The sequence below is a fragment of the Vidua macroura genome, chromosome 4 (genome assembly GCF_024509145.1).
Source record: "Vidua macroura isolate BioBank_ID:100142 chromosome 4, ASM2450914v1, whole genome shotgun sequence".
Classification (NCBI taxonomy): domain Eukaryota; kingdom Metazoa; phylum Chordata; class Aves; order Passeriformes; family Viduidae; genus Vidua; species Vidua macroura.
Window position 1 is genome coordinate 52,091,080 of NC_071574.1, and position 24,207 is coordinate 52,115,286.

Sequence of the window (24,207 nt, forward strand, 5' to 3'; positions counted from 1 at the left end):
GCCTCTGATTATAAATTTATGATTTGCATGCAGAAAGGTGCCCAAGTCTGGCTTTTTAAGACAACATACCGAAAGTTTGGTGTCCAGCAGCTCTGAAAGTTTCACTTGTTCAGATATAGTTGCATGATTTTATACATATATACTTTAGTGTTCCTTAGCCTTGGTGTTTATTTCTGTCTCTGTAAAAAAGTGGTGTATGTTAGAAAAGGTATGAGACTAATTTTGAATCTCCTTGAATTTCATCCAAAATAGAATTGAAGAAATGTTAGTAAAGCCTGTCATGAGGCAGCTTATCTATGAAAAGATAATAAAGAAGGCAGTTTTGTGCACTGAGAGGCATTTTATAGATACATGTTAAAGGTATGTTTAAAAATAGAAGTTAAATAATTTCATGATTTATATACAGATGACAGATTTTCATAAGTTAGTCTTTTTCAGACAGGGGTGATAATGACAGCAACACTCCCACATTATAATCATTCACCCTTCAGGAAGGAACAACAGCTAATCAGAAAGCCAGTGCTCATTTTCGTATTTTTAGCTTTTAGTTAACTGTGCTGTTTCGTGTATACTTTTGATCTATTATTATATCTATAAAGAATTTTTTTGTTTTTTTTAAAGTTCTTATTGTCAACTGATGTTTCAACCTTTATTAGAATTCATGAAAATAGTATAACTAAAGACATTTAAGTCATATCTATATTTAAATTAAAAAAAAACCCAAAAAACCCAACACTCATCTTTCTCTGTGCATTTTTGAATCTTAAACTTTTCTTCCTTTGTTAGAAAGCGTATTTCAGTTCAGTGTATCTGAAACAATGAGATTTCAGTGGGTAGAAGCAAGACAATTCTTATTCTGAAAAGATGCTGCTTGCTTTCGCTGTCGATATTTTTTGTGTAGTTCTTGAATGGCCCTATTGTCCTTCTGTGCACTCAAAGTGAATGAATTCATCTTTCAAAGTGGAGCACTTCTTTCTTCCCTGTACCCATTCCCACTTCTGTGTCTGAAGTAGAGAAGAAGACTGCGCTCCTGAAAGCATATAATTCTGAGCGCTGAAAATTAGATTCTAGTGTACCTGTCACTCACAAAGCCAGGTTTATGCCAAGTGTTGTGCAGTTACTTTAAGGAGTTTGTTTGGACCATTTTGGAAATAACTTCACTCTAATGTACCAATGAAATTGCTTAATTTGCCACCATATTCTGTTCTGAAAAGTAGATTCTAATTTCTTAATGTTTCTGACATTCCTCACACTGGAATTCAGTGTTGTAAGTTCTCGTGCCCTTGCTGAATGTAAAGCATAATGAGTTATTCTTTCTTTAATGGGTTTGTTCAGACACTGGGCACATGTGCAAATTTTGGAGGGTTGGTGCTGCACATAAAGGTAAAGACTTTCAAATTAATGCACTTTGTTTCTAGAGTGCTTTCTTGTTTCTGTGTTGTTGAATGTAGTACAATAAAGTTTGGTCTATGTTTTCACAGATGTTAATGTGTGTGTGTGATCTTCATGTGGCAGGTTGCTTCCATGCAGCTTGCTCTGTTTTGCTCCAAGGGAAGGATGTACAACCAGCTGTTGGAAGGCATAAGAAAGACTCTGAAAGTCATATAGAATAAATATTTTCAAGAAGGAACATTATGGAATAATTAGGTGAATGAAGTTTAGTTAGAGTTTCATTCCTCTTATGTTAATGAAATTCTCAGTTGTCAGGCAAAAAAAATTGAAAATTCTTAGTTGTCAGGTCATACATATACAAAATTACTTCCTTTTTTTACAACCAGTATTTGGGAAGTTCATGAAGTAAGATCCTGCAGAGACCTCAAAGCATGTTGTTGTTGGGCTTTTTAATTCATTGAGGATATTTCTGTCAGTTGTTAGTAAGTATAATTTTCTTTGCTGCAACTGTTTGTTTAGCGACTTTTAAGTGCTTAGATTGCTGGAAGCTTTTTAGAGAAGATGAGCATGTACCTTTTCTTATTTACATTATTTTTATGACTGTCACCAGTTGGAAGTGCCTAAAGGGAAGCTACTCTACAGGGGAACTTTTGATCTGGCTCAATAAGGTAGTTATTATTTTGGTCATCTTTGTTAATCATTTACCTTCAGTAAACTTTAATCTGGACCTAGAAATGTATTAAACACCTTTTAACCATGGCTTCTGGTGGTTTTTCAGCCGTTATTTAATAAACAAAGAATGCACTGTGCAGGTTCAGGGATGGGCTTATTACCTCTCATTTGAAAACCAGGATTTCTTAAGGCAAATTATTTTAAATAATTTGAAATACTTGAATCAACAAATGAAACTTGCAACCAATTTACATCTCAGAAGCATAAACAATTTAATTCGACAAAGGTGTTGGTTTTGGGTTGTTTTGGTTAGGTTTCTTTTTTTTTTCCCATTTCACTATAGAAATATAAGTTTTGTTTTTTTCTATCCTCAATCTTTTCATTTTTAGTATTTCTTGCTCCTCTTTTTCTCGCTGGTGATATGAAGTTAGAATGCTTCACTGCTACAGAGGATGCTGTCAAGTGCACACACAAAAGGAGGTGAAAAGGCTCACTCTTTTCCCACAGAGGGTGAATTAGGGACTGTGTAGGCTTAACAGAACTCTGCTGTCTTCTGAGGCAGGTGTGTCAGTATGAACCCCCTTGATTTATAGGCAAATGGAGCGGGGACTGAAGATGAGGTGAGAGAATAAAAATGTCTGTGTTACAGGATAAGAGGGTAGAAGAAAAGGGGAAATATTTAAAAATATTTCTATTTTTTCTATTTTCTAAAATAAATTGTATGAGGAGTGGCTAAGATAGATTAGTTATTGAAAAGCTACTTTTTATAAAGGTTTGTGTCGGAATCCACACCTAGTTCTCCACTGTTACTGTCAAAGGTAATGGCATGTAAAAAAAACCCCAAAAATCAATTCTTAATAAGAAGTCTGGCAAGGAAACATTAGCTAACTTATCTCACAGTTTTTGGGCCATTATGCTATTCAATGCCTCGTGTGATACAATTGATTCTTCAGCTTGTGCATAAACACACACATATATGTGTCTTTTGTCAGATGTAGCCTTAGCAATCCTGGCTAAAATGATAGTTTTATTTGCTCATACCTGAAATAGGGAAATAAAATTATAAGAGTTTTGTGAAGTACGTTCTCCATGTAGGCTTTCGTGCTCAAAAATATGTGAATCTTACAAAGTGAAACTTGTCAGTGATGCAGGTTTAAATATGTATTAACTAGAAAAACAATCCTTTCTTCAGAGGCAGGCAACTCTGAAGCTTTTACCCTTCAGTGCTTTTATTTTTATCAGTCTGTACCCAACTATTGTTATGTGAGAGGTAACAGTGAACATGTAAATGGTAAGATATGTGAATTTGGCTCTTTGCTTGGGTGATACAGCTTGGTTTTGTTTCTGATTTATTTACTGTTTTCAAGAACTATGCTAATATTTCCAGAAATTAAACTTGTGGAAGTGACTGCCTTGAGATGAACATATAAATAAATTTAAAGAAGGAAATGCTGATGGTATTCCAAATAGATAAGAAATAATGTATATATTCATCTGATTTTCCAAATTCCATACATTTTGAGAGGCCCCCACAGGAGCTCAGTGTGAGCTCACATTTTATTTCCTAATTCTGTCAATACAAAAGTTTTTAGTACATTTTTCCATGCAGCAGGAAAAAAAACCCTAACAATTTCACTTGGTTTAAGGCAAAAATACTTCCTTATAATTGAGTCAAAACTAACCCTTTGTCTATTTTAGCAGCTGTATAGGATCTTTTTTCAAAGACATGTATAGCTATGTACTACATCAGAAGCATGAAGAACCAAAGGTTTAAGAAGGAATTTTACACATATTTAGTTTGTTAAAATACTCAGTTTTAAAGCATGAAAAACTGCTGTCAGTGAGAAGGATTTAGATGTATAAAGTTTATTTAGACACTTAAGCATGATTTAAGCTAGATCCTTCCAGAATTTTGCATTGACATTTTAATGCAATCTATTGTTTAAACTTTTTTTTTTTTTTTTAAATTCTTTCATTTATTAATAGTTTGAGCATGCATTTTTACTCTTACCAACAATCAATTCTAGCAGTTGGAAACTTACTGGTTGGACAAAATTTAGTGGAGGTTTGTTTATCCGTTAATAAATTAGAAGTGGCTTATACGTTATGGTAAATATGTCTGTTAACTGATCTTGTTTTTTCTGGACCATGAGGAAATAATTTTTCTTTACATGTTTTGTTCTTAAATGATAACCTCCTAAACTTTTATTATCTTTTTCCTAGGACTTTAAGACAGGATTTGGTATCACTTTAATCCCTATGAATGTGGCAAATGTAAAACAACTGGATCGGGCTGCAAAGCAGTCTTTTGAAATAATTACTCCTTATAAAAGCTTTAGGTAAGAACTTGAATATTTATTTTACAAAATGTGGAATTAACTAAGGCAGTAAAGAAATACTGGTTTCATACTGCAGTGCTGTAGCTAGTTTGAATGAAAAGGTAATGTTTTTATTAAGGATGTTCAGCAATGTTTAGAAAAATGGGAGGATTTTCTTTGATTCATCTGTTAGCTCCTGACTAAGCATGTTATGCTCACAGGTTCATACTTTTATGTAGCCTTCTTTGTTCGTTCTGTGCAAGGGCAAAAGGTAAAAAAAAAGAGAAATTAATTCCTCCACTTTCACAAATTTTCTTCATCCTAAAGAATAATAAAATTCAATAGTGAAATAATGCTGCATCCATTTAGTTTTATGCATTTTATTTGAAAAGAAGCTTTCATGTGCTATCCCTTGTAGATATCCTTGGTAGAAAGTAGTTAAAAGTTTCACTTTGGCTGATTGCTGAGACTTGTAATGGTTTTTAAGAAAATGAAAGTGCATGCTAATAAAAGCCTTTTGTTAAGTGTTGTAGTGTTTCTTAAATGTTGTAATGAAGGAGGAAATTTCTTTGTTCTCCTGGGATTGCAAATGTTAGGAAATACTTTCACTCTCAGTCAACTAGCAGGTAAAATAGTCTTGATCAGCAATTTGAATCTGTTGCTACTTGGTAGATAGCTAGTTCTTTGATTTTTTTTCTTAAGACATGACCATGTTGATGTTTGTTTACTATTTAATTTTTAAAAAGATAAATTTAAATGAAAAGCAAGTATTTTTTTAATTCTCAGTAATTTTTTTAATTCTCAGTAGTTTTTTAAATTCTCAGTAGTTTTGTTAATTCTCATTTAATTCTCCATGTTTCCTTATGTCATTCTATGCTTTTGTTAAAGTTCAGTATTTAAGTTTGGTAATTGGAAACCTAAAAGGATTGAAATTAACTCAGGGATGTTACATGAATGTTACAAAAGCTATGTACCTTATACTAGTAGTGGTTTTGTTGAAAACAATGCTAAAACAGAGGGAGTTTCATTGAATTTTAAAATACAAAATAATACATTCCATCTTAGGATTTATATCTGTGTGGAGGGAGATTTTTGACTGTGATTTCAGGTGTAAATGTAATAAATAAGGAGGCTACAGATCATGTTTAATTGGGCTTTAAAATAAAGATCAATAACACAGAAAAGTCAATTGTTTCAGCTTTACAGCAGAGTCAGAAAAAGAGAAACAAGACTGGATTGAAGCACTCCAGCAATCAATAGCAGAAACTCTATCTGATTATGAAGTAGCTGAGAAGATTTGGTTCAATGAGTCCAACAGGAGCTGCGCTGACTGTAAAGCTCCCGGTCCTGACTGGGCATCCATCAATCTCTGTGTTGTCATTTGTAAGAAGTGTGCAGGTAGAGTAATTAATGACAAGCTATGTGGGTTCTACAAAATGCCATATTTGCATATCTATGTATGTTCTTGAATTGGCGGTTATTTGTATTTTTTTTTTTAATTTTTGAAGTGTTATTCTCGTGGAAGGTTTGAGAAACAAATTATGAGCATAACTTTTTTTTTAATACCAAGGTCATCCTTATTGTAAGGCACTTCCACACATAAATGACATGTCTGTCATGATTGAGTTCTCTCAGGTAAATCATCCTTCACAATTAGTGGAAATTAAGACACACTAACACTTTATGGGAATGGAATGGCTTTTGCAAGGCTAGATGCCAAAGAAAAACAATTTTTAGTGCATAAATTTTGAGTATTAATGTTGTTACATCTGTACGTATTTTACTGCCAATAGCTTTTTCAGATATTACTCAAAATATAGTTCTGCCATATTTTATGTTGAAATATGTGCTTAAGAGGTAGATTCAAGGAAGTATTTTATAATTCTAGGCATTTTTTCAAACCAAACTATCCCAGAAATAGTCTACATGAGACAGCCTACTTTGTTTATTCATTACTATCAGCTGAAATTAACTTTTTTTTAAAAAAATGAGGTGTATTTTTGATGCTTTTATTTAATATTCAAATGTCAAACCCAACCTTTGGTAAAAATATCAAGTAGAATAAATCTGGTGTCATCACATTTTTTCGTTATCTAAGCAGAAGAGAAACCCTGTTTAAGTGCCTTACTCAAGTAATGCTCTTGGATTTTCAGGACAACACCGATCTTTAGGACCAAGAGATTCAAAGGTCCGGAGTCTAAAAATGGATGCCAGCATTTGGAGCAATGAACTTATTGAGGTGTGTTGTGATATTCTAACTCTTTTTTCCATCTTGAAACTTACTGCATGAAAAGGAGGAATTTACTGCTTTACTCACAAGAAAACTGAACGTACAACTGCTAAACAATATGGTGCTGTTACAGTAAACTTGATGTTACTGTGCATCATGTACCTCTGTAATTCCAAATATTAACTTGCTTTGCTAACAAACTGTAGAGTTTCTCTTAGTATTTCTCCAAGTATCTAATATTCTGGGGGAAAAAGAAATAAAATGCTTTTGGATAGTTCTGATGATGAAGGGGAAAAGAGAGGAAACTTGTCACTACCAGCTTAGGTGCTTGGGATGTTAAAAAGTGGTGGTGGTAAGAAGTGGTCCTGATAGAAAGGGTTGGAGCCATCAGTGTTTTCTTTAAAACACATGCTACTCTTCTCTGAACTTTAACTATATGTTTTCTGATAGATACAAATAATTAGCCTTGTAAAGCTTAGCTGCTGTTGATGGTAAATGATGAGTGCAGGCTTTATTATTCATTTGTAGATGACCATAGGCAGTGACTGAGAGAGGCTTCCAAATCCTGAAGGAAATTTTCTTTTCTTTAATAACTTTCTTTTTCAACTTTCAGCAGCTGACAAGTGTGTAGAGGCTAGCTTCATGTCCTTCATACTATTTTGCTAATTTATTCCATGCATCTCATTCAGCTCTTCATTGTCATTGGAAATAAGAGGGCAAACAGTTTTTGGGCTGGAAATCTTCCTCCAGATGAAGAATTGCATATTGATGACCCTGCAGAAAAAAGGATAGCATTCATTACACAAAAATATAAAGAGGGAAAATTCAGGAAAACACCTTTCCACTACAAAACCAAGGAACAGTTGAATAAGGTAATACAGCATGGTTAAGCCCATACTGTGTTTTGGATTGTATTGTATCTGTGTGCAATTTGGTCATCTTGTTAAACTGGTGAGAAATTAATTCAGTATCCTGAGTGACATTCTGACACAGTTGAATAAGGGTTATTTAGGAGCCTTTGCAGGAGTCATTCCATGACTACCTAGTTTATTGTTTTTCCTGTTAGTTTATTTGAAGAAGGTTATTGTAGTTCTTCCTATGTTTTCCTTAACCATCAAAATATGGATCTTTATTTTAATGTAACTGTAATCTAGGGATGCAAATTTCCACTTCACTTCTTTAGATTACTTCCTATATATTTGTCTGACATCTAGCATTCAAATACAGTAGATAATTCATTGTTATCAATGGTGAAAATAGCTCATACACACTTACATAGTAGCTGGTAGCTTATTGGAAATGAAAAAGCTGAAATTAATGATTGAAAATGTGTGTTCTCTACTTTTACAAAAATAACAAATTCTTTAGAGTTGTAAAATTGTCAGTGTCTCTCTAAAGTTTGATGTCCATTTGACTGAATTCTAAGATCTGATGGTTTGAGTAATGATTTTTCAGGGTTAATGAATACAGAAGACTTTTAATGCATTTTGCAATTTAATGCACTCAATTACATGACTCAAATTGTCTCAAAGAATATACAGAGATTGTGGGATTTGTTTTTTGTGGGGAAGGATATATGTCAAATAATCATTTAAATACTGGGAAAAGTTGCCAAATTCTCTATAGATTTATGAAATTATGTAATAAGGCAGTCATTGCCAAGTAATTCTAGAACTTTTACTGAACTGTCTTCTCTGTTATCTTGTGCCTCCTGGGTGCTTATATGTTTATTAGAACAGCTAAATTTTGTAGGAGTAATCTTCCTATTTTGAGTGACTTCTGCTTTAATAATTTACGAAAAAGTCAATCTTTGACTAAATAAATAAATATTAAATCATAGAAATTTTAATGGAATAGGTTGCTGTAATTGTGTAGCTATTTTTGGTTTTAAGGTTTTGGACCAATCTCGTAGAAGAAAAAAAGTAAGTTTATCATATTTGTTGTATACAAAAATAAAAGGAGACTCATGATTTAGGATGTGGTGAGATGTTTCTGTTTCAAGGAAGATGAACAAGTATCAAGATACAGCTTAATAAAAAGAGTAAAAAAAAAATCTTAATATATTTTAATCTTAATATATCTTAATAATACCTCTTGATAAAAAGAGTAGTTTGCCTTATTGACTGATGGTGGTTTCTAAAAATCTGCCTTGGAATTTCAATATGTGTCCTAGGAATGAAGTTTAAGAATCTAATCTTATCTCTTTTGTTGAACTTCTGAGGTCTGAAATAGTAAGAGTTTTTTCTTCAGTAGTTTGATGTAAATAAACAGCAAGGTTCCCCTCCAATTGTATTTACTCATGTTATCTTTCCCAAGTGGAATTTGTGAAAGCAACATTTTGCTGGGTTTGGGGTGGTATTTTGGGATATTTTTGTTGCTGAATTTGTCTAGATTTAGATCGTACTTCATGGTTTCTGATACTTCTCAATGTTTATGGTCTACCTATATCAGAGTTGAAAGGATTTGCGTCTACGTTACATGTATTTGTTGCCAGTAACTTTCTAATTTAAAGACAATTCCTGTTTCCCCTTTCTGTTATAAGGCCCTGTGTGCTGCTGTAGTCAAGCAAGATGTGCTAGAAACTCTGATGTTGCTCTTCAGTGGGGCTGATGCTATGTGTGCCACTGGAGACCCTGTTTACAGCACCCCTTACTTACTGGCCAAGAAAGCTGGACAAAGACTGCAGATGGAATTCCTGTACCATAATAAGTTCTCCGGTATGATGCATTTCTTTCTTTTGATCTAATTTTTTATTATGAAAAAGAGAAGGAAATAATTCAGAAGCAGAATTGGCTTTGCTTTCAAGAATCGTGGTATATCAGAAGGGCAGTTGTGATGGCATTAACTGTATTTTATTAATGCACAATTTCAATTGTGTGCAGGTTTGCTGTTTTGCTCAGACATCACGCTTAGGACTTAGACTACATCGTGATAAGTCATATATCTCATACCCTTAATTATAGCACAGAAAAAAACCATCATTTTCTCTGCCAATATTATCAATCTTTTACCAGGAAAAAAAAATGGGTACATAAATTTAACATATGTCTAAAGAATTCATCTAGAACTTTTCCTTAAAGAATATTTAAATTGATATCTACCCCTATTGCACACAGACCTAGCTGTTTTTTTCACAAACTCTCCTCCCAAAATAAAACTCACCTCTTGAACCTGCAGTATGATCTATCCAGAAACCTCTTTTTCCCATCACAGCTTCTCTTGCAGCTTGGAGCAAATGATTAACTTTGGCTTGGAAGTGAACAGTTCTGTTTGCAGTGTATGGCTGCTATGAGGCTCTTGGAAACAGAAAGCTGCTCTTAACAGTAAATAATTTGAGGTGTATGGGTGCGACTGAGCTTTTCTTTTAAAAGCACTGGACAGTTTCTGAAACCATCAGGGGTTGAAAGTTCACATGCATATCTGCACTGGAAAAAAACAAAAAGGCTATGTGGGTGTTGTCCTGGTTCAACTTTCCATTAGCTTGTGTCACTCTGCAAAGTGACGCTGCATAGGCTGAACAAAAAAGGGATTAATGGGAAACACAGGAATGAATTAAGGCTTCCAAGGGCAAACACAGTGTCTTAACTTCTGCCTGAGTATTGCTCAGGCCAGTGCCATGCACTGGATCATAGGATGTTGAGTTCAGTCAGGTGCAGACCCGTAGATAGGGTGGTTTTTTTGCTGCCTATGGTCCCAAGTGGTCCTAAGGTTACAGAGAGAGAAGTCTGCTTGTCTTGGCCCTGTCTTTTCTACTTTTGGCCCTCCAGCCAAGGCAGCACCATCATGTTCTTAACTTTAGGGAAGGGGAGATCAGTGTATGTTGATGATGATTCCCAGAATTACTGTTAGTCTGCTGCCAGAGTTGCTGGTAAACTCTACATAAGCCCTCAAGAGAAGTAATCTCCTTCTGTTGAAGTATGTTACACAAGGGATGAAAATCGAAGTTTGGTACATCAGAAAACAGTATCTTGTATTACCTTGGCCAGCAGTGGTTGACAGTGGCAACATTGTAACAAATGTGAACAATTTTTTTAAAATGAATATGCTTTCTAATTATAAAAATAAAACCACTAAGTTTTATCAGTGTTGTAGTACAGATACTGCAGAGCAACCAATTTTTTAGACATGCATTAACTGATGTTACTGAAGATCTGTATGTTTTTTACTCCTTTGTCTTTGGATAGATTTCCCAAACTATGATCCTTGTTTTGAAAGTGGTTTCTCTGAAGATTCTTCACATTCCACCTTTCTTTGTGAATTCTTGTACAAAGTTTCTTCTAATGCGGCTAAGCTTCCTACAGAGAAGAAATTAAAAGAAGGTATTTAACTTTTAATTTATGTATTTGAATAACACATGAAATATGTATGATTTAGATTAATTTTATTCTTTTTAACTTCTTGCATTACTTTTTTTTGAGATAAAATGTCTTTGATAAGAAATGTCTTCTTTTGATTCAGTAGACCTCTTTCAGATAAAGAAAATACTGTTTGTCTTGATCTCTTCATTCAGTAGTTGACAGAGGAAGAAAACCGAACTTCTGAAAAATTGTTCAGTTAACAGAGTAATTGATAAATAAAAAACAAACAGAAACACTTCTTGCTTTAATTATACTTAGATTAATGCCAAGAATTAATTTTCATCTAAATGATTCTATTACAGAAATAATTTACAAGTAGCACTGAATTTTTAGTACGGTATTTCTCAAGCTCATAAATTTACAAAACCTTCCAAGTAGAAATGAGCATCTACAATGACTCTATGACAACTTGAGCTTTGTGGGGTGATAATGCTTGTATATCACAGTAGATATACATGGCCTCCTGTGCATATCAGGCTTCTGTTTCTATTTTTTTTCTGAGAGAGAGAGGATGTTATCAGATAATTTTTCCCTTTTTCTTCCCATTTGCCTTCCTATATTTTTCTTCCATCTAAACAAATAATACTGATTTTTAAAATCTGTGGTGATTTATTATTGAATTTATTGCTTCTAAAATCCTTACACAGCATCCTGCACTGGTGTATACATATTTTTGTATGGTTATGTCTGTATTCTTATGGCATATGCCTTTAAGATTCTTAGTGGACATTAAAAGCATATTAAAGCATAGAACTCCTGTTTAGATATGCTTTTGAAGAATCTATATGTTAGTGTGGCTTCAAATTCTTAAAAGCATTGGGTGATAACTGAGCTAATGCTTGATCACATGCATTTCCTAGCATCTTTGCAGTTCTTAACAAACATGCCTGTTTTGACAGAGGACTGCTGCTGGATAGGAGTTTATCTGGGATTGCGCTGAAATTGCTCTGAGCTTATTTGGGAAACAATATAATAACTACAAACCTCATTACTACTTGCTCCAAGTTCAGGCCTGATCTTCCATGCTGTGGCTATCTGTATATATACATACATAGTTTATAAAAAACCCCAGAAGTCAGTGCTTAGCCAAGCGGAGAGCAGATACAAGGCAATCTCTTCCGAGACAATGGCATATTAGAAGTGGCATATTTGTAAATACCTATATAGATTGAAGCTTTGGCTGAAAGTGCTCACAGAATGGCTTCTGTAGTCCTTTTCGGGGGAGATGCGCTGTGACTGAGCGTTGTTAGTAGGATGTCTTAAAATTTATGAGGAAAGCCCTCAGGCAAGAAATTTTGATTGTCTTCCATTTCAAGTCTTTATTGGACAGAAATGAAGCTGCTTTGAAAGTTTATAGTCTGTTGCTTAGCATTGCACTTACTACTTGAGAGAACATATAATAAATGGAAAGGAACCAGATTTCTCTCAGCTCAGGTTTTATTCTCTGAAGCTGTGATTGTGTCTTGAAGATTGTAGACGTTCTAGTGTTTGCTTTTTTGGGCGTAGGTCTTTGTTTGCTTTGTTTTTGTATTGATGTTGAATTACCCATGGGTTTGTCAGGACTAGTGTTTCTGGGACGGGCTCTTTACGGATACATAGGAAGATAGGTTTCCCTGACCATTAACAGTTCAAGGAAACAAATGGAACAAGGGAGGGAGATGTAATGACATCCTTTAAAAAACAACAAAAATCCTGCAACTTTGAATGAGAAACTACTCTTGCCTTAGGACTCTAATCTATCTCTGCTATGTTTAAGAAGCAGTATGACAGAAGTACTTCTTCCTATTCAAAACATAAAATATATGATCTTTCTTTTTCTCTTCTTTCACTACATCCAGAACTGTTTCTAAATCTCACTAACATGAAGTAATACTCATATTGCAAAATACTGTAAGTGGAAGTATTATTTTTCCTTCTTACTCTCTTTAGGAAGTAATTTGAGAGTTAGAGTACTAATATGTGGGAGAAAATTTCAGTTCCCTCCTCTGCCTGTAGATACTCAAATAAGGTCATGTTACCTGAAAAATCTGACCTAACTATCCAGTTCTAGAGAAGAGAACTCCTGTTGAAGCAGTTCTGACTTGCTGTGAACTAATTGAGGCCTCTGCAGGCCAGAAGGGGAGCACCATTCTCTCACAGCATTTGGACAAATTTGGGGGCTTTTGTTTGTTTGTTTGTTTTTTAATGCTGTGTATGGATAGGGCTCCAACTCCGAATCCCATGAAGCTGTTTAATCATTAGAATTAAGTTTTTCTTCAGTGTCAGGAAACTCTGAGACAGTTGACAGCCTTGCCTTCAGCACCAAGGGTTGAAAATTTAAGTGCTTGCTTGTTGTCACAGGAAATTGTTACCTCTTTGAAGAATTGGCCCTAATGGTAAAAGGACTCTGAAGAAATCATTCAGTGCTGTGAATTAACCAAGGTTTTATACCAAGCAGGTGGAACACCTGGAAATACAGCCTCGTTTTTCATTATGTGTGTCTCAGTACAGGAGAGAGCCAGCTCTGTGTGTACTGCTCATTATAGCAGCATCAGTGTTTTCAGCAGGGGTGCGTGCATTTTGAGGAGAGTTGTTGTTAATTAACAGCTGTTGATATCAGCAGGAAGAAAGCTCAAATGTTGGTGCTATTCTGATGTAGTGGATCAAAAAGTAAAGCTTAGAGGTTTAGGGGCTCGAGTTTGATTTTGCTTTCGTTTCTGGTGTAAAAGATTTTATGGAGCCCTTTAAAAAGCCTTGATATTCCCAAATTGTCCTTGAGAATTTAATAGTTTAATGAATATTGAAGTAGTGAGCTGTTTTGTAGAATAGGTTTTGGAAGATGGGAGAGGGAAGGCTGGGGGACAAAAACCCTGAACATTCAAACCCTTAAAATTTGGTGCTCAACTCCCATAAACTTATTCATTATCAAGCCATTTATCTTATTTTTATTTTAGTACTTAACATGTGTATTTATACAGTATCTAGATAGTACTAGATAGCAAATAGCATGATACAAAGAAATATTAATAAATAGTACCAAAATATTTATAAAATGAATATAAACCATGTAGCAAACAACAGAAAAAGGAATTGGATGAAACATCAGATAACATAGTTAGTATTTGCAAATTTCGGGTGGTTTTTTGGTTGGATTTTTGTGGATTTTTTTTGCCAGATCTCTTTTACCAGATTCTCAGAAGTACTTTGCCAGCTGTATAGTAATTTTTAGACTGTGGAAAATTAAAAGAGTATTTTCTATTAGGATCCACTCTGCAGTAGTGGAAACAGATGCACATCAGATTTTGTTCTCTAAGAGCTAGACATAATCTAGAATGAATTAATGATTATTTTCAGTAGCAAATAGATATTAGTATGCTATGTCATGTGTTCTATTCATATTTTAGGTCATAAGAGGAAGTAAACATTTAGTTGTAGTTAAATATACCAAATGATTTATTGAAGGTGCTCTGCAGATTTTTTTCTCCATCTTGTGTGTGGCTGCTATGAGGCTCTTGGAAACAGAAAGCTACTTATTTAAAAAAAAAACCCAAAACTTAAGGAAATCTGATCTTTCTATTATTTCTTTAATCACAGATTGCAACAAAAGATGGTGCACTTTGGAAAGTGGCTTTCTGAGCTACTATGAAAATGATAAAACTACCACTCCTAATGGTATGATTGACATCAGCGAAGTTATCTGTCTTGTAGTGCACAAGTCAGATTTCTTTTTAAATAGAGGGTAAGCTCCTGAATTTGTATTTCAGTAAACAAACTGTTCATTTTTTCTTGCATTTTAAATAGGCAATTTAGAAAAAAAGCTGGTTTTATTTGGCTTCAAGACATTAGTGCTATGTGATATTTAGGGATTTTTTTAATAGTGATACAATGAAAATATTAGAGTAATTTAAAAAGGCAGCTTAAATTAGATAAGTCTGTGTATTTTAAAATCTCTAATGCATATTCTCAGTGCTTGAAAGGTTCCATGAGAATAAATGGAACAATTAATACTCATTTTTCTTTGTGGGATTAACCTCTGCCCCAAGCCAAAATTCTTGCATGGCTTCTTCCTTCTAATGCAACAGACAAGAACTCTCCACAGTACTTCTGGATTTGCTCATAGAGGTATTGGTTTTTGAATTTCTTTCATTGCTCTGTAGCTGAGAATAACAGTGTAACTGATGAACATTTTTAATTGGAAGAAACCAGCTTTTCTTCTGGTGGGGTGGGAGGTCTTGTTTTTTCTTTTATAACTCTCTCACATCCCATTTGTACATGAAAAACGTCACATGGAGAGTGACCTAAATCTGATTCCAGTGATACTCAATTTCTTTAGTGCAACATTTGTGCAATATGCTTTGTGTTTGTCTAACAGACTCCATAACACTTTATTTTTATTTTTGAACCTGTGTATATGCACCTAAAATAAAAATAACTGTCTATAGTATAATACCGTAACGCTTTTAGTTACAAAACAAAATTGTCTGCAAAGAAAGCATAGTCTATTCAGTAAACTTCTGAAAAAGATAACGGGAGTAAAGGACTTAGACTACTACAGGGGAGAGAAATCCTGAAACATGGTGATATCTCAATATGCTATCAATATGCTACCAAATACAGAGAAGTGACCTTCACTATTCTGCAGTAGCTCTGTGATAAAGAAAAAAAATCACTTTTTTCTTCCATCTCAAATCTAACCTATTGCTTGTTGCATTTCCAAATGGTTCCATTTAGGGTAATAACTAAATTAAAAACCATGTTGGCTGAGTACTTCACTCTTTGGAAATAACTAACTTCCTGTTGTGCTTTACCTATGATTGAGGAATTTTATGAGAAATTTTATTTAGATTTGATATTTCATGTAGTGAAACAGCTGGTCACTAAAAATGCCTATTCTGTTAGTCAGATCTAAGTGTTTATATAATTTTCAATGTGTTTATTGAAAATTATAGAAGTGACTCATGCTCAGTTCTCCACTTTTAGACAAATCTCAGTCTTCAGCATTGAAAGGAAAAAGAATACTCCGTCCATTTGGCATCTAATGAGAGGTCACAGACAAAATCATGCTATAAATTGGTGAACATGAATTTGTAAGTTAGAGAGTGACTGACCCCAACTTCAGCACAATATTTGCTTTCCAGATTCCACACCAATTTAAACTAGTTTGTGTTTTCTTCTTATTTGTCCATTAAAAATTGAACAAACAGGGCTCATCTGCTTAAATAGTGGTATAATTTTTAAAAGGAAAAATACCCAAGAACCTCCCTTAAGAAAACTTTTAAGCGTTTCTTGAGCGACAGCAACTTCAAAGTATTCCTACTCTTAGTGATGGCAGGTGATACACAGTGACCATGCCTTTCACTCCAGCAGATTCAGGCTGTCTGACAGGAAAAGCCTCTTCAGTTAAAAGGCAGGTGGAGGGCAGGAACAGGTTGGTGACAAGAATAGTACTCTCCATCCATGACTGTTTTCAAGGCTTCTCATTGTGATAATCCCTCTTTGAGCAGGAGATTAGACCAAATGACATCTAAAAGTCCCTATGAACCAACATTTCAACTTGTTTACAGCTTTCCATTCAACTGGTTGTTCAGCTTATATTAAGCATACAAAAAAAAATCTTTTGAATGCGTCACAAAAATGTGCTTGATCAAATAACATGAGCTTGCAAAAGCAAAAAAAAAATTCTATGCATTTTTAATGACTATATGTAAACATTTTTATGCATTTTGGAATTATTAAAAAAACTATTACACCGTAGCCTCTAAACATGTGTTATTGACATGCAAAGTACTTTGATCCTGTTGTATTTTAAAGTGCTTCATTATTAAGTAGGCTGTACTTGTCATATTGGAGGATAAATGCAGATGGATTCCATTCCTTACATATGAAAGAATGAAAAAATAGTGAAATAAGACACTTGTATGTCTACACTTTTGGAGACTAAATACATTTTTGTTTCTTCTCTTACTTGCTTTAGGGACATCTTTACATTTGAAATATACTTACTGTCAGAACGTGTTTTTCTGTTTGGAGCTGAAACTGCACGTTCACAAAGAAAATGGACTTCAGCAATAGCTAAGGTAATACTGATAATTATCTTTTTCAGTTAGGCCAGGAGCCTTGGCACAAATAATAAAGTGCCATTGTTAGCTTAAAATCTTTGAGAAGCCATTATTGATGAACACTGATCTCTCCTGCATGTAAAGGTTTCTTGAGCAGCAGGAAGAAATAACTTTTGTGATTTAATGTTTGCAACAAGATAATAAAATAAAATGTGAAAGGAATTGAAGCAGCATTTTAATGCTGACCTTAAGAATATATTAAACATGCTCCAGTATAAAGTCATATACTGCATATTTCAGCTAAGTTTTTTATGGTTACAATTGTATTAAATTTATTTGCTGAAATGGAATTCATAAAGCGATGCCATATTTTATACTATTCCAAATGTTAAGACTCAAATTGCTAATTAAATCAATGGTAGTTTAAAAGCAAAAATTTTTTTAATTGTAGAGCATGAATGGAAAAAATGTTAAACTTGATTTTATATTTGAAATTTAGTGTATCTATGGAATTATGAATGTGGGCTTTATAGCTCAAAGTTTTGTTTATCTTTTTACTGTGACCTTCATCCTAGAATCCTGTAGATTTGCAATATTTTGATTTTGTTTTTTAGGGGCAGAGGGTTTTTTCTTCATCTGACTCACCCCATTTTCTTTGGTAGCATTTTGTTCCCCCACTGGCTGAATCATTGTTGGAACGAGACTGTGACCTTATTGGGCAGCTGTACTACAAAGATTGCCATAACCTGGATCAGTGGAGAAAAGGCTGGTTTGCTATAGAGAAGTCGAGCCTTTATTTTTGTCTTGAAATGGAGGATGCTGAAGAAGATTCCATATATCTAAGGAGATTGCAAGAACTAAGTAAGAACATCTAGTATTCAGAAAATGTTCTGCGGGATTAATTCACCGTTAAGGACATTTCTATTACATTTCAAAGTAATAAATATTGGGAAGCTCAGTAACTATTCCTTCACATGAGTCAGATGTTTTTCCAATTCTTATCTAAATATGGGGTTTGGTTAATTTCTGTCTTGAGTTTGTTTTTTCGTACTTTTTGGCACATGCCAGAGAAATTTTTCACAGCTTTAAAATGAATGATGACAGTTTTTATTCCAGTTGCAGCAGTATCTTTCTTACAAGAGTACAGAATTGAATAATAATATACAACCTTTTGGGATTATTGTCTCATATTTTTGACACGGCAGAAATACTCACTGCAGAACACATTCTTGAGATGATTGACAAGTCTAGTTTTAAAATACTCAAACATAGTGGAAAATTATAGTTCTCTTGGAAAACTGTTTCACAGACTAATAGACTTCTTTTCCGATAGTAAAAATATTATTTGCTCAGTATCACGATATGGAGAGATAAGAATATTTGTACAAATGGTCTTCTATCACCAATTTTATGTCATTGTTTGTAATTATGCTCTGAACCCACTTTTAAGCATATCTACCTGACTTGTTTTTATACTGAACAAGGCAATATGTTACATAGAAAAATGCATATAATTTGAGGTTTATAATAAAGTAACATAGAGAAGATAATTTAGCTCTTTATTGATGATACTCTTTATAAATGCTGAAAGATTGTGGGCTGTTTTGCAGGAGCTTGCCTAAATGCCATTGGGTTTTCTACTGTTTATTTACTGCCACCTTATATTTGGTGTAAATAACACCATTAAGGTGGTTTTTAATCAGGAATGTTTTTATGCCTCTAGGTGTCTTTTAACTTGTGAATACTTTTGATCCTAATTCAGAATTAAAAGATTAGGCATAAGGAGAACTGTTCCTGATATTTTTTTGATGATGCAACTGTAATTGCCTCTGCCCAAATCATAAGAGCGTGCAAAATCTGTGTATATTATATCTCATGTATAAAAATGAAACACTTTTGACTTTCAGTTGAGAATTTGTTTTGCTTGGGGTTTTTCATATTAGTTGTATTTCTTGGAAATATTATATATCCGTACTCTTTTCTTTGATTTCTGCTTTCTCCAGAATATATCTGCTCCACTCTTAATACTAATTTGCGTAAATGAAACTTGAAAACTAATGAATCATTTGTGAAAGTATAGTAACTTACCTTCTTAATATTTGACTCAGTAAATGTAGATGAGGCTAGGAGTATGTATGATACAAAACCAGCATATAACATGCAATGTGTTCATTGGTTTTTATTGCTATTTAGGACTTGACTCTCTCTGGGAATTAGTTGAAATAAGGTGTGGATTATATATGACACACACTTTGAGAAATTAAGTTTTCAGAATTTCAAATTAGTAGGCAGGTTATTTAATTTACTGGTTTTAGTTTAGTGCACGGTATAGTTTTTAAGCAGTGCAACTGAAAGCTATCCAGATGTATTTGATGTGTTATGTACAATTGTAGGTGTTTTACAGGCTGCTTTTTTTAGCAGGGATAACATAAGGCAACATAAAGAAGGGTAGCACTGATCTTCATGCTAAACAGATAACTTGCATTGTCTTATTGGAAATATGTGCAGCCATTAAGGTGCAAAAAGTTAATGGATTCTAAAATCCAGCTTACTTCTGAATCATTATGTCTTCTACAACTTGTATTTACAAGTTGAGTATAATAAAACACTGTAGCATGTTTTCACATTAAAAAGTACGTTTAAACTTTCTTGATAATGTTTTGTGTTACTTTTTCTTTTAAATGTAAATGTGGTGTGGTATTGTGTGGAGTTTTGTTTCTATTATCAGCAGCATTCTTTATTTGCAGAATTTAGGAACTCCATGCTTCTTTTGCCACTGGAGATCACTTTGAAAAAAACATGTCTGTCTGTATGTGCATGCATATATGTGCTTGTCTATAAATATATGTCTGTGAAGGTCATATGAATGTGTATGTGTTTTGTTTCCAGCAACCAGCAGTGTGATGCAAAATGGAGAGAGAATAGATGTCCTGCTGCTCGTTGAAAAAGGAAGGTAAGGTTCCTATCTGAAAAAATATTTGATCTGTTTTTTATAGTGATATCTTAGCATTATTGTTGATAAGTTCTGGAGTTTTTTTCACTTAGGGTTGCTAGCAAGAGAGTAAATTTTCAGAGTTTTTAAAGGAGAGAATATCTTTGTGCATTAATTACATTTTATGTCTGGGTCACAAAATGTTAACAAGCACTACTTAATTAAAAACTGTTTTCCCACTGAGAAAATTATTCCCGGATTAGTCTGCCAATAATGATTTCTTCAAAAGGAGCTAACTCCTTTTACCTTGTAAAAAAAGAGTACCTCTTTGGAGCTTTTACTACAAACTACTTGAGTTTTTAATTGTTCTTATGTCTGAGAGTTCTGTATCTCAATCTGCCTAGGTCAGGTTTGAGAGGATATGAATGAGTCCTCTGCTTAATCTTATTATAGTATCTGATCTCAGTTAACAATATACTGTCTAGGAAAAAGCATGCTTACGAAGCAAATATGATCCATATCTGCTTCCAAGTAGGTAATATTTGGCCGAGATGACTGTGTCGTATTTATAATGATAGGGGAGGTTGGAACTTGAGATGAGGTAGGTATTCCTGCCTCAAATATTCAACAAATTCAAAGATGAAAGTAAAAATTGTGGAAAACAATTCTTAGTTTTTAATAGGTTGAGGCTGTTTTTATTTCAATGACAGATTATTGGGCAAGAGTGTGTCTTAAGTAGTACAGTATTTATACAGTCTTTTGAGCAGCCAATAGTAGGTTAATAAATGAAGGGTATTTTCTCTTTGGCAAACAAAAAAAACTTCCTAGATTCCATTGACGTCTATTCAGAGTTGGAATAGCTTGTCAGAAATGCATTGTAACTTGAGTGTTCTGAATTTTAACTCTTTCTAGGGTATTGTATAAGTTTCAGAACTGAGTAAGGCTACGCAAGGTAGAAGGAAACACTTTTTCTTGTCTTTTTGGGAGGGCATTCTGTTTTGTTTTGGGGTTTTTGTTTGCTTTTTATTGGTTTGATTTGTTTTGGGTTTTATGTTTGTTTGGGTTTTTTTTTTTTTTTTCAAAAAAAGCATCTTGAAAAATGCAGCGTTAAGTAAGTTACATACATCAAACAGGGAACCTGAGGTATCCTCTTCAAGGTGCAGTGCAAAAGATGGATATAAACCATGCGTATAATTTTGTAGGTATTAATGCTGAGCAAAACTTTTAGCTCCAAGTCAGGGTTTATAATTTATTTCATTAGAATATTTCTTTCGAGTGAGGGTAGGTTTTCCCTGAATCACTTCAGTAGTTTAAGGGAAATTCTGGACTATTTGAAAATAATTTCAACAGGGACACTGGCTGATTTAAGGTGGACATGAATATATTTAATTTTTCTTCACTGAAGTCTGCCGTAAGGAATTTAAATGCATAGTCTTCACAATATCTTAGGCATGAAAAGCCATATGGGTGTATAGGCTTTGGCACGGTGATTGTTTTTTAGGATATTATTTCAGAACTATCCAGGTGTGCAGTGCAGTTGTATGAGATGGCATTTTAACGTGATAAGCAATTTAATGTGTGTGTGGAAGATGATTAAATATAAAATTACATTTGTCTTTAGACTCAATTACTGTAAATGGAAATAAAACCACTAATCCTCTTTGTGCTCCTCCAAGCTCTAGATAAATTAATACCTTGAGATGTCATCAGCATCAACTAAATGAAATGTCAAAGTTTCTAGGTTTTCCTATTCTGTCTGTTATTTTGTATCGGCACTTGTCTAATGTCAACTTTGGCACAGATTGATCACTTGGAAGAGACTCTGTGTAGCTGATGACTTTCTTGTTAATTTATTTGTCACTTAAATGCAGGATAAATTATAAAATAAAGAAAGAGTAGTATTGAAAGAATTAAATAAAACCAGTAGGATTTTTCCAGAATTTGAAATAGTTTAGGAGAAAAAAAAAACAACCCAACGACCATAAACCAAATCAAAAAAGCCACCCTCCTTTGCATAAAAAAAAAATAAATGTGGTGAATTCCTTAAAGTGTCTCGTTACATTTTATTAGAAAATTTTATGAAAATTCCTTGAGGTATTTTTCTACTGACTTTCCGTTTCTTACAAATACTTATGTCTTTTGTTTCAAGTCTCAGTCTTTGGGTGATTAATTAGGGAAAGTCACACATTTACATGTATCATATCTTCCTGTTTCACACCTTTTCGTTTAATTACTAGGTAAAAGAATGACTTCAGTTGTTACAAATGGACTTCTCACTTAAAAATGATTGCATATGCAAGTAAACATTTTCAGAAACTATAAAAACTTCAAGTCTTACTGCTGAAATTATTACAATGTAATAAATCTATGAATTCTTGATTCTTAAAAACAATAAATTTGGGATACAAAAATTTAACATTAATTGGTTACATATCTACTCAGAAGAGGAATTTACAATTAATGTTGGGACATAATGTACATAGTACTTTAGAGCTTGTATAAAATACAAGAATTCGGAGACAATACTACCAAAAAAGGCATGTGAAATTTTCCCAAAATGTCTTAGATATTAGTACAATCCACTCCTGCCTTTTCTTTTTTTACCACCCCTTCCTTTACCCTGCTTTCTTCTTGGCACCCTGCTGTTCATTTATTCTCTGTATGACATGTTCGGCTGATGATGTCTATCAGCTCAGAAATAAGAGGTGGCAATCATACCAGATAACAGCATATCATCAGAGGCTGATCCACACTAACAGATCTCTGAAACCACAAGACTGCATCTCTTTTGAAGATTGTTGTCTTTTTTGAAGCTCAATGTACTCAATGTTTTGAAGCTCAATGCAAATTTTCAGGATAATTCTAGATGACTTTTAATTCTACACTTTTTTTCAGGTCTCATGCATGTTAATGCTTGTGTTTGTGTATCTTCACTAAAGTGAATTACAGAACATGCTCTTTTTTTAACACCTACTGGAATTTTATTGCATTCTGGTCTCTATTGGAGCATATTATCTGCACTGCTAGAACTGTATCTAACTCAGCTGGAAATCTTGACTTCTCACAGCACTGTGCTGTATAGTTTTACACCCTAATCAGATGGCCATTTGCCTCTTCTTGCTTTTCACTTTAATAGCTGAAATATTCTAGTTTCATAGTTGAAATGCTTCTTGACCTCTTGCTAGAAGTGGCAAACCATTTTAAGGTTTTCTGCGTTTGAGGCTTCCCTTTGTCACTCAGAGTTGTCCTCTGATTTGATCCATATTCAGTTTGGATTTTTTCCCTTGATCTCTGCATTTTTAAAATGGTTGAAGTGACTGGTGATACTTGACCTCCTGTCGCTATCCAAACAGAAGTTGCATAGCATATTGGTGAAACAGCTATTCACATGGAGTTCAGCAGAGACTAGCAGAGGGATCTGCGCAATGAAAAGAAGAAAGTTTCTGAAAACATCTGTATACAGTAGTTTTTAAATATATATTCTATATGTAGAATTTAATGCAAAATCTGTAATGATACACTTTAAAGAAACAGTTATCAGATAGTTCAGTATCAAACATTTCTCATATTCTTCTGAAATAATTTAAGCTCTCTCTTAGGTGTCAGTGAATGTTTTCAGACCTTAATGTAATCCAGATGGTGCTTTTTTCCCCCTGTTATGCTTCTGATGTAGTTAGCTGTTTCTTATTATGGATAATAAACCTTCCCTACATACTGGCCCAATTTCTTTAGGCTGATGGTTCATTCAGTGCTTTCTTCTTAACTCTTTGATGATAGCAGTAAGTTTTCTCATAAAATGCAGTTATGGGCACAAAATTCTAAAATCCAGAATTAATATAAACTTAAGAGTCAGATGAAAGGACTTGTGCTTCCAATATAGCATGCTGGATGTAAGACCTTTTGAAGAGTCCCTTGAAGAAATACTGCTTGGTTACATTTAACAGTATTTTTTAATGGAACATCCATGCTTCAGTTGCAATTTGATTTTCCAAAATAATTTCATATTGATATTTACATTCTTAGTACCTCTGTTTTCAGACAGGTAAATTATTAGAATCATGTGGGAATTGCCAGAGGGCACTGAGTTGTGCTGATGTCTGTTTCTCCTCTCCCTGCCCCCCCTTACCCAAAATCACCTATTAGTACTGTTTCCCATTGCACAGCTGTGCAGCAAAGCTTATAGACATAGCTAAAGCTAGGGGACTTTGCAGGATGGGTTAAAGAGACATCTTTGCACTCTTGTGGATGAAGTGTGGTCGCATCTGTT

The 24,207-nt window shown here is 33.9% G+C and overlaps 1 protein-coding gene across 1 annotated transcript in view; it reads left to right on the plus strand.

The window, feature by feature from the left end:
• The window catches only part of ARAP2 (ArfGAP with RhoGAP domain, ankyrin repeat and PH domain 2), a 112,310-nt gene that overhangs the window by 47,610 nt on the left and 40,493 nt on the right, over window positions 1-24,207 (plus strand). Inside the window, exons 9-18 of the mRNA XM_053976285.1 lie at window positions 4,288-4,403; window positions 5,581-5,780; window positions 6,536-6,621; window positions 7,302-7,484; window positions 9,155-9,329; window positions 10,797-10,931; window positions 14,544-14,688; window positions 16,924-17,026; window positions 17,671-17,869; window positions 19,898-19,961. Of these exons, the coding sequence (XP_053832260.1) occupies window positions 4,288-4,403; window positions 5,581-5,780; window positions 6,536-6,621; window positions 7,302-7,484; window positions 9,155-9,329; window positions 10,797-10,931; window positions 14,544-14,688; window positions 16,924-17,026; window positions 17,671-17,869; window positions 19,898-19,961 (1,406 nt within the window). The remainder of the gene's footprint in view (window positions 1-4,287; window positions 4,404-5,580; window positions 5,781-6,535; window positions 6,622-7,301; window positions 7,485-9,154; window positions 9,330-10,796; window positions 10,932-14,543; window positions 14,689-16,923; window positions 17,027-17,670; window positions 17,870-19,897; window positions 19,962-24,207) is intronic.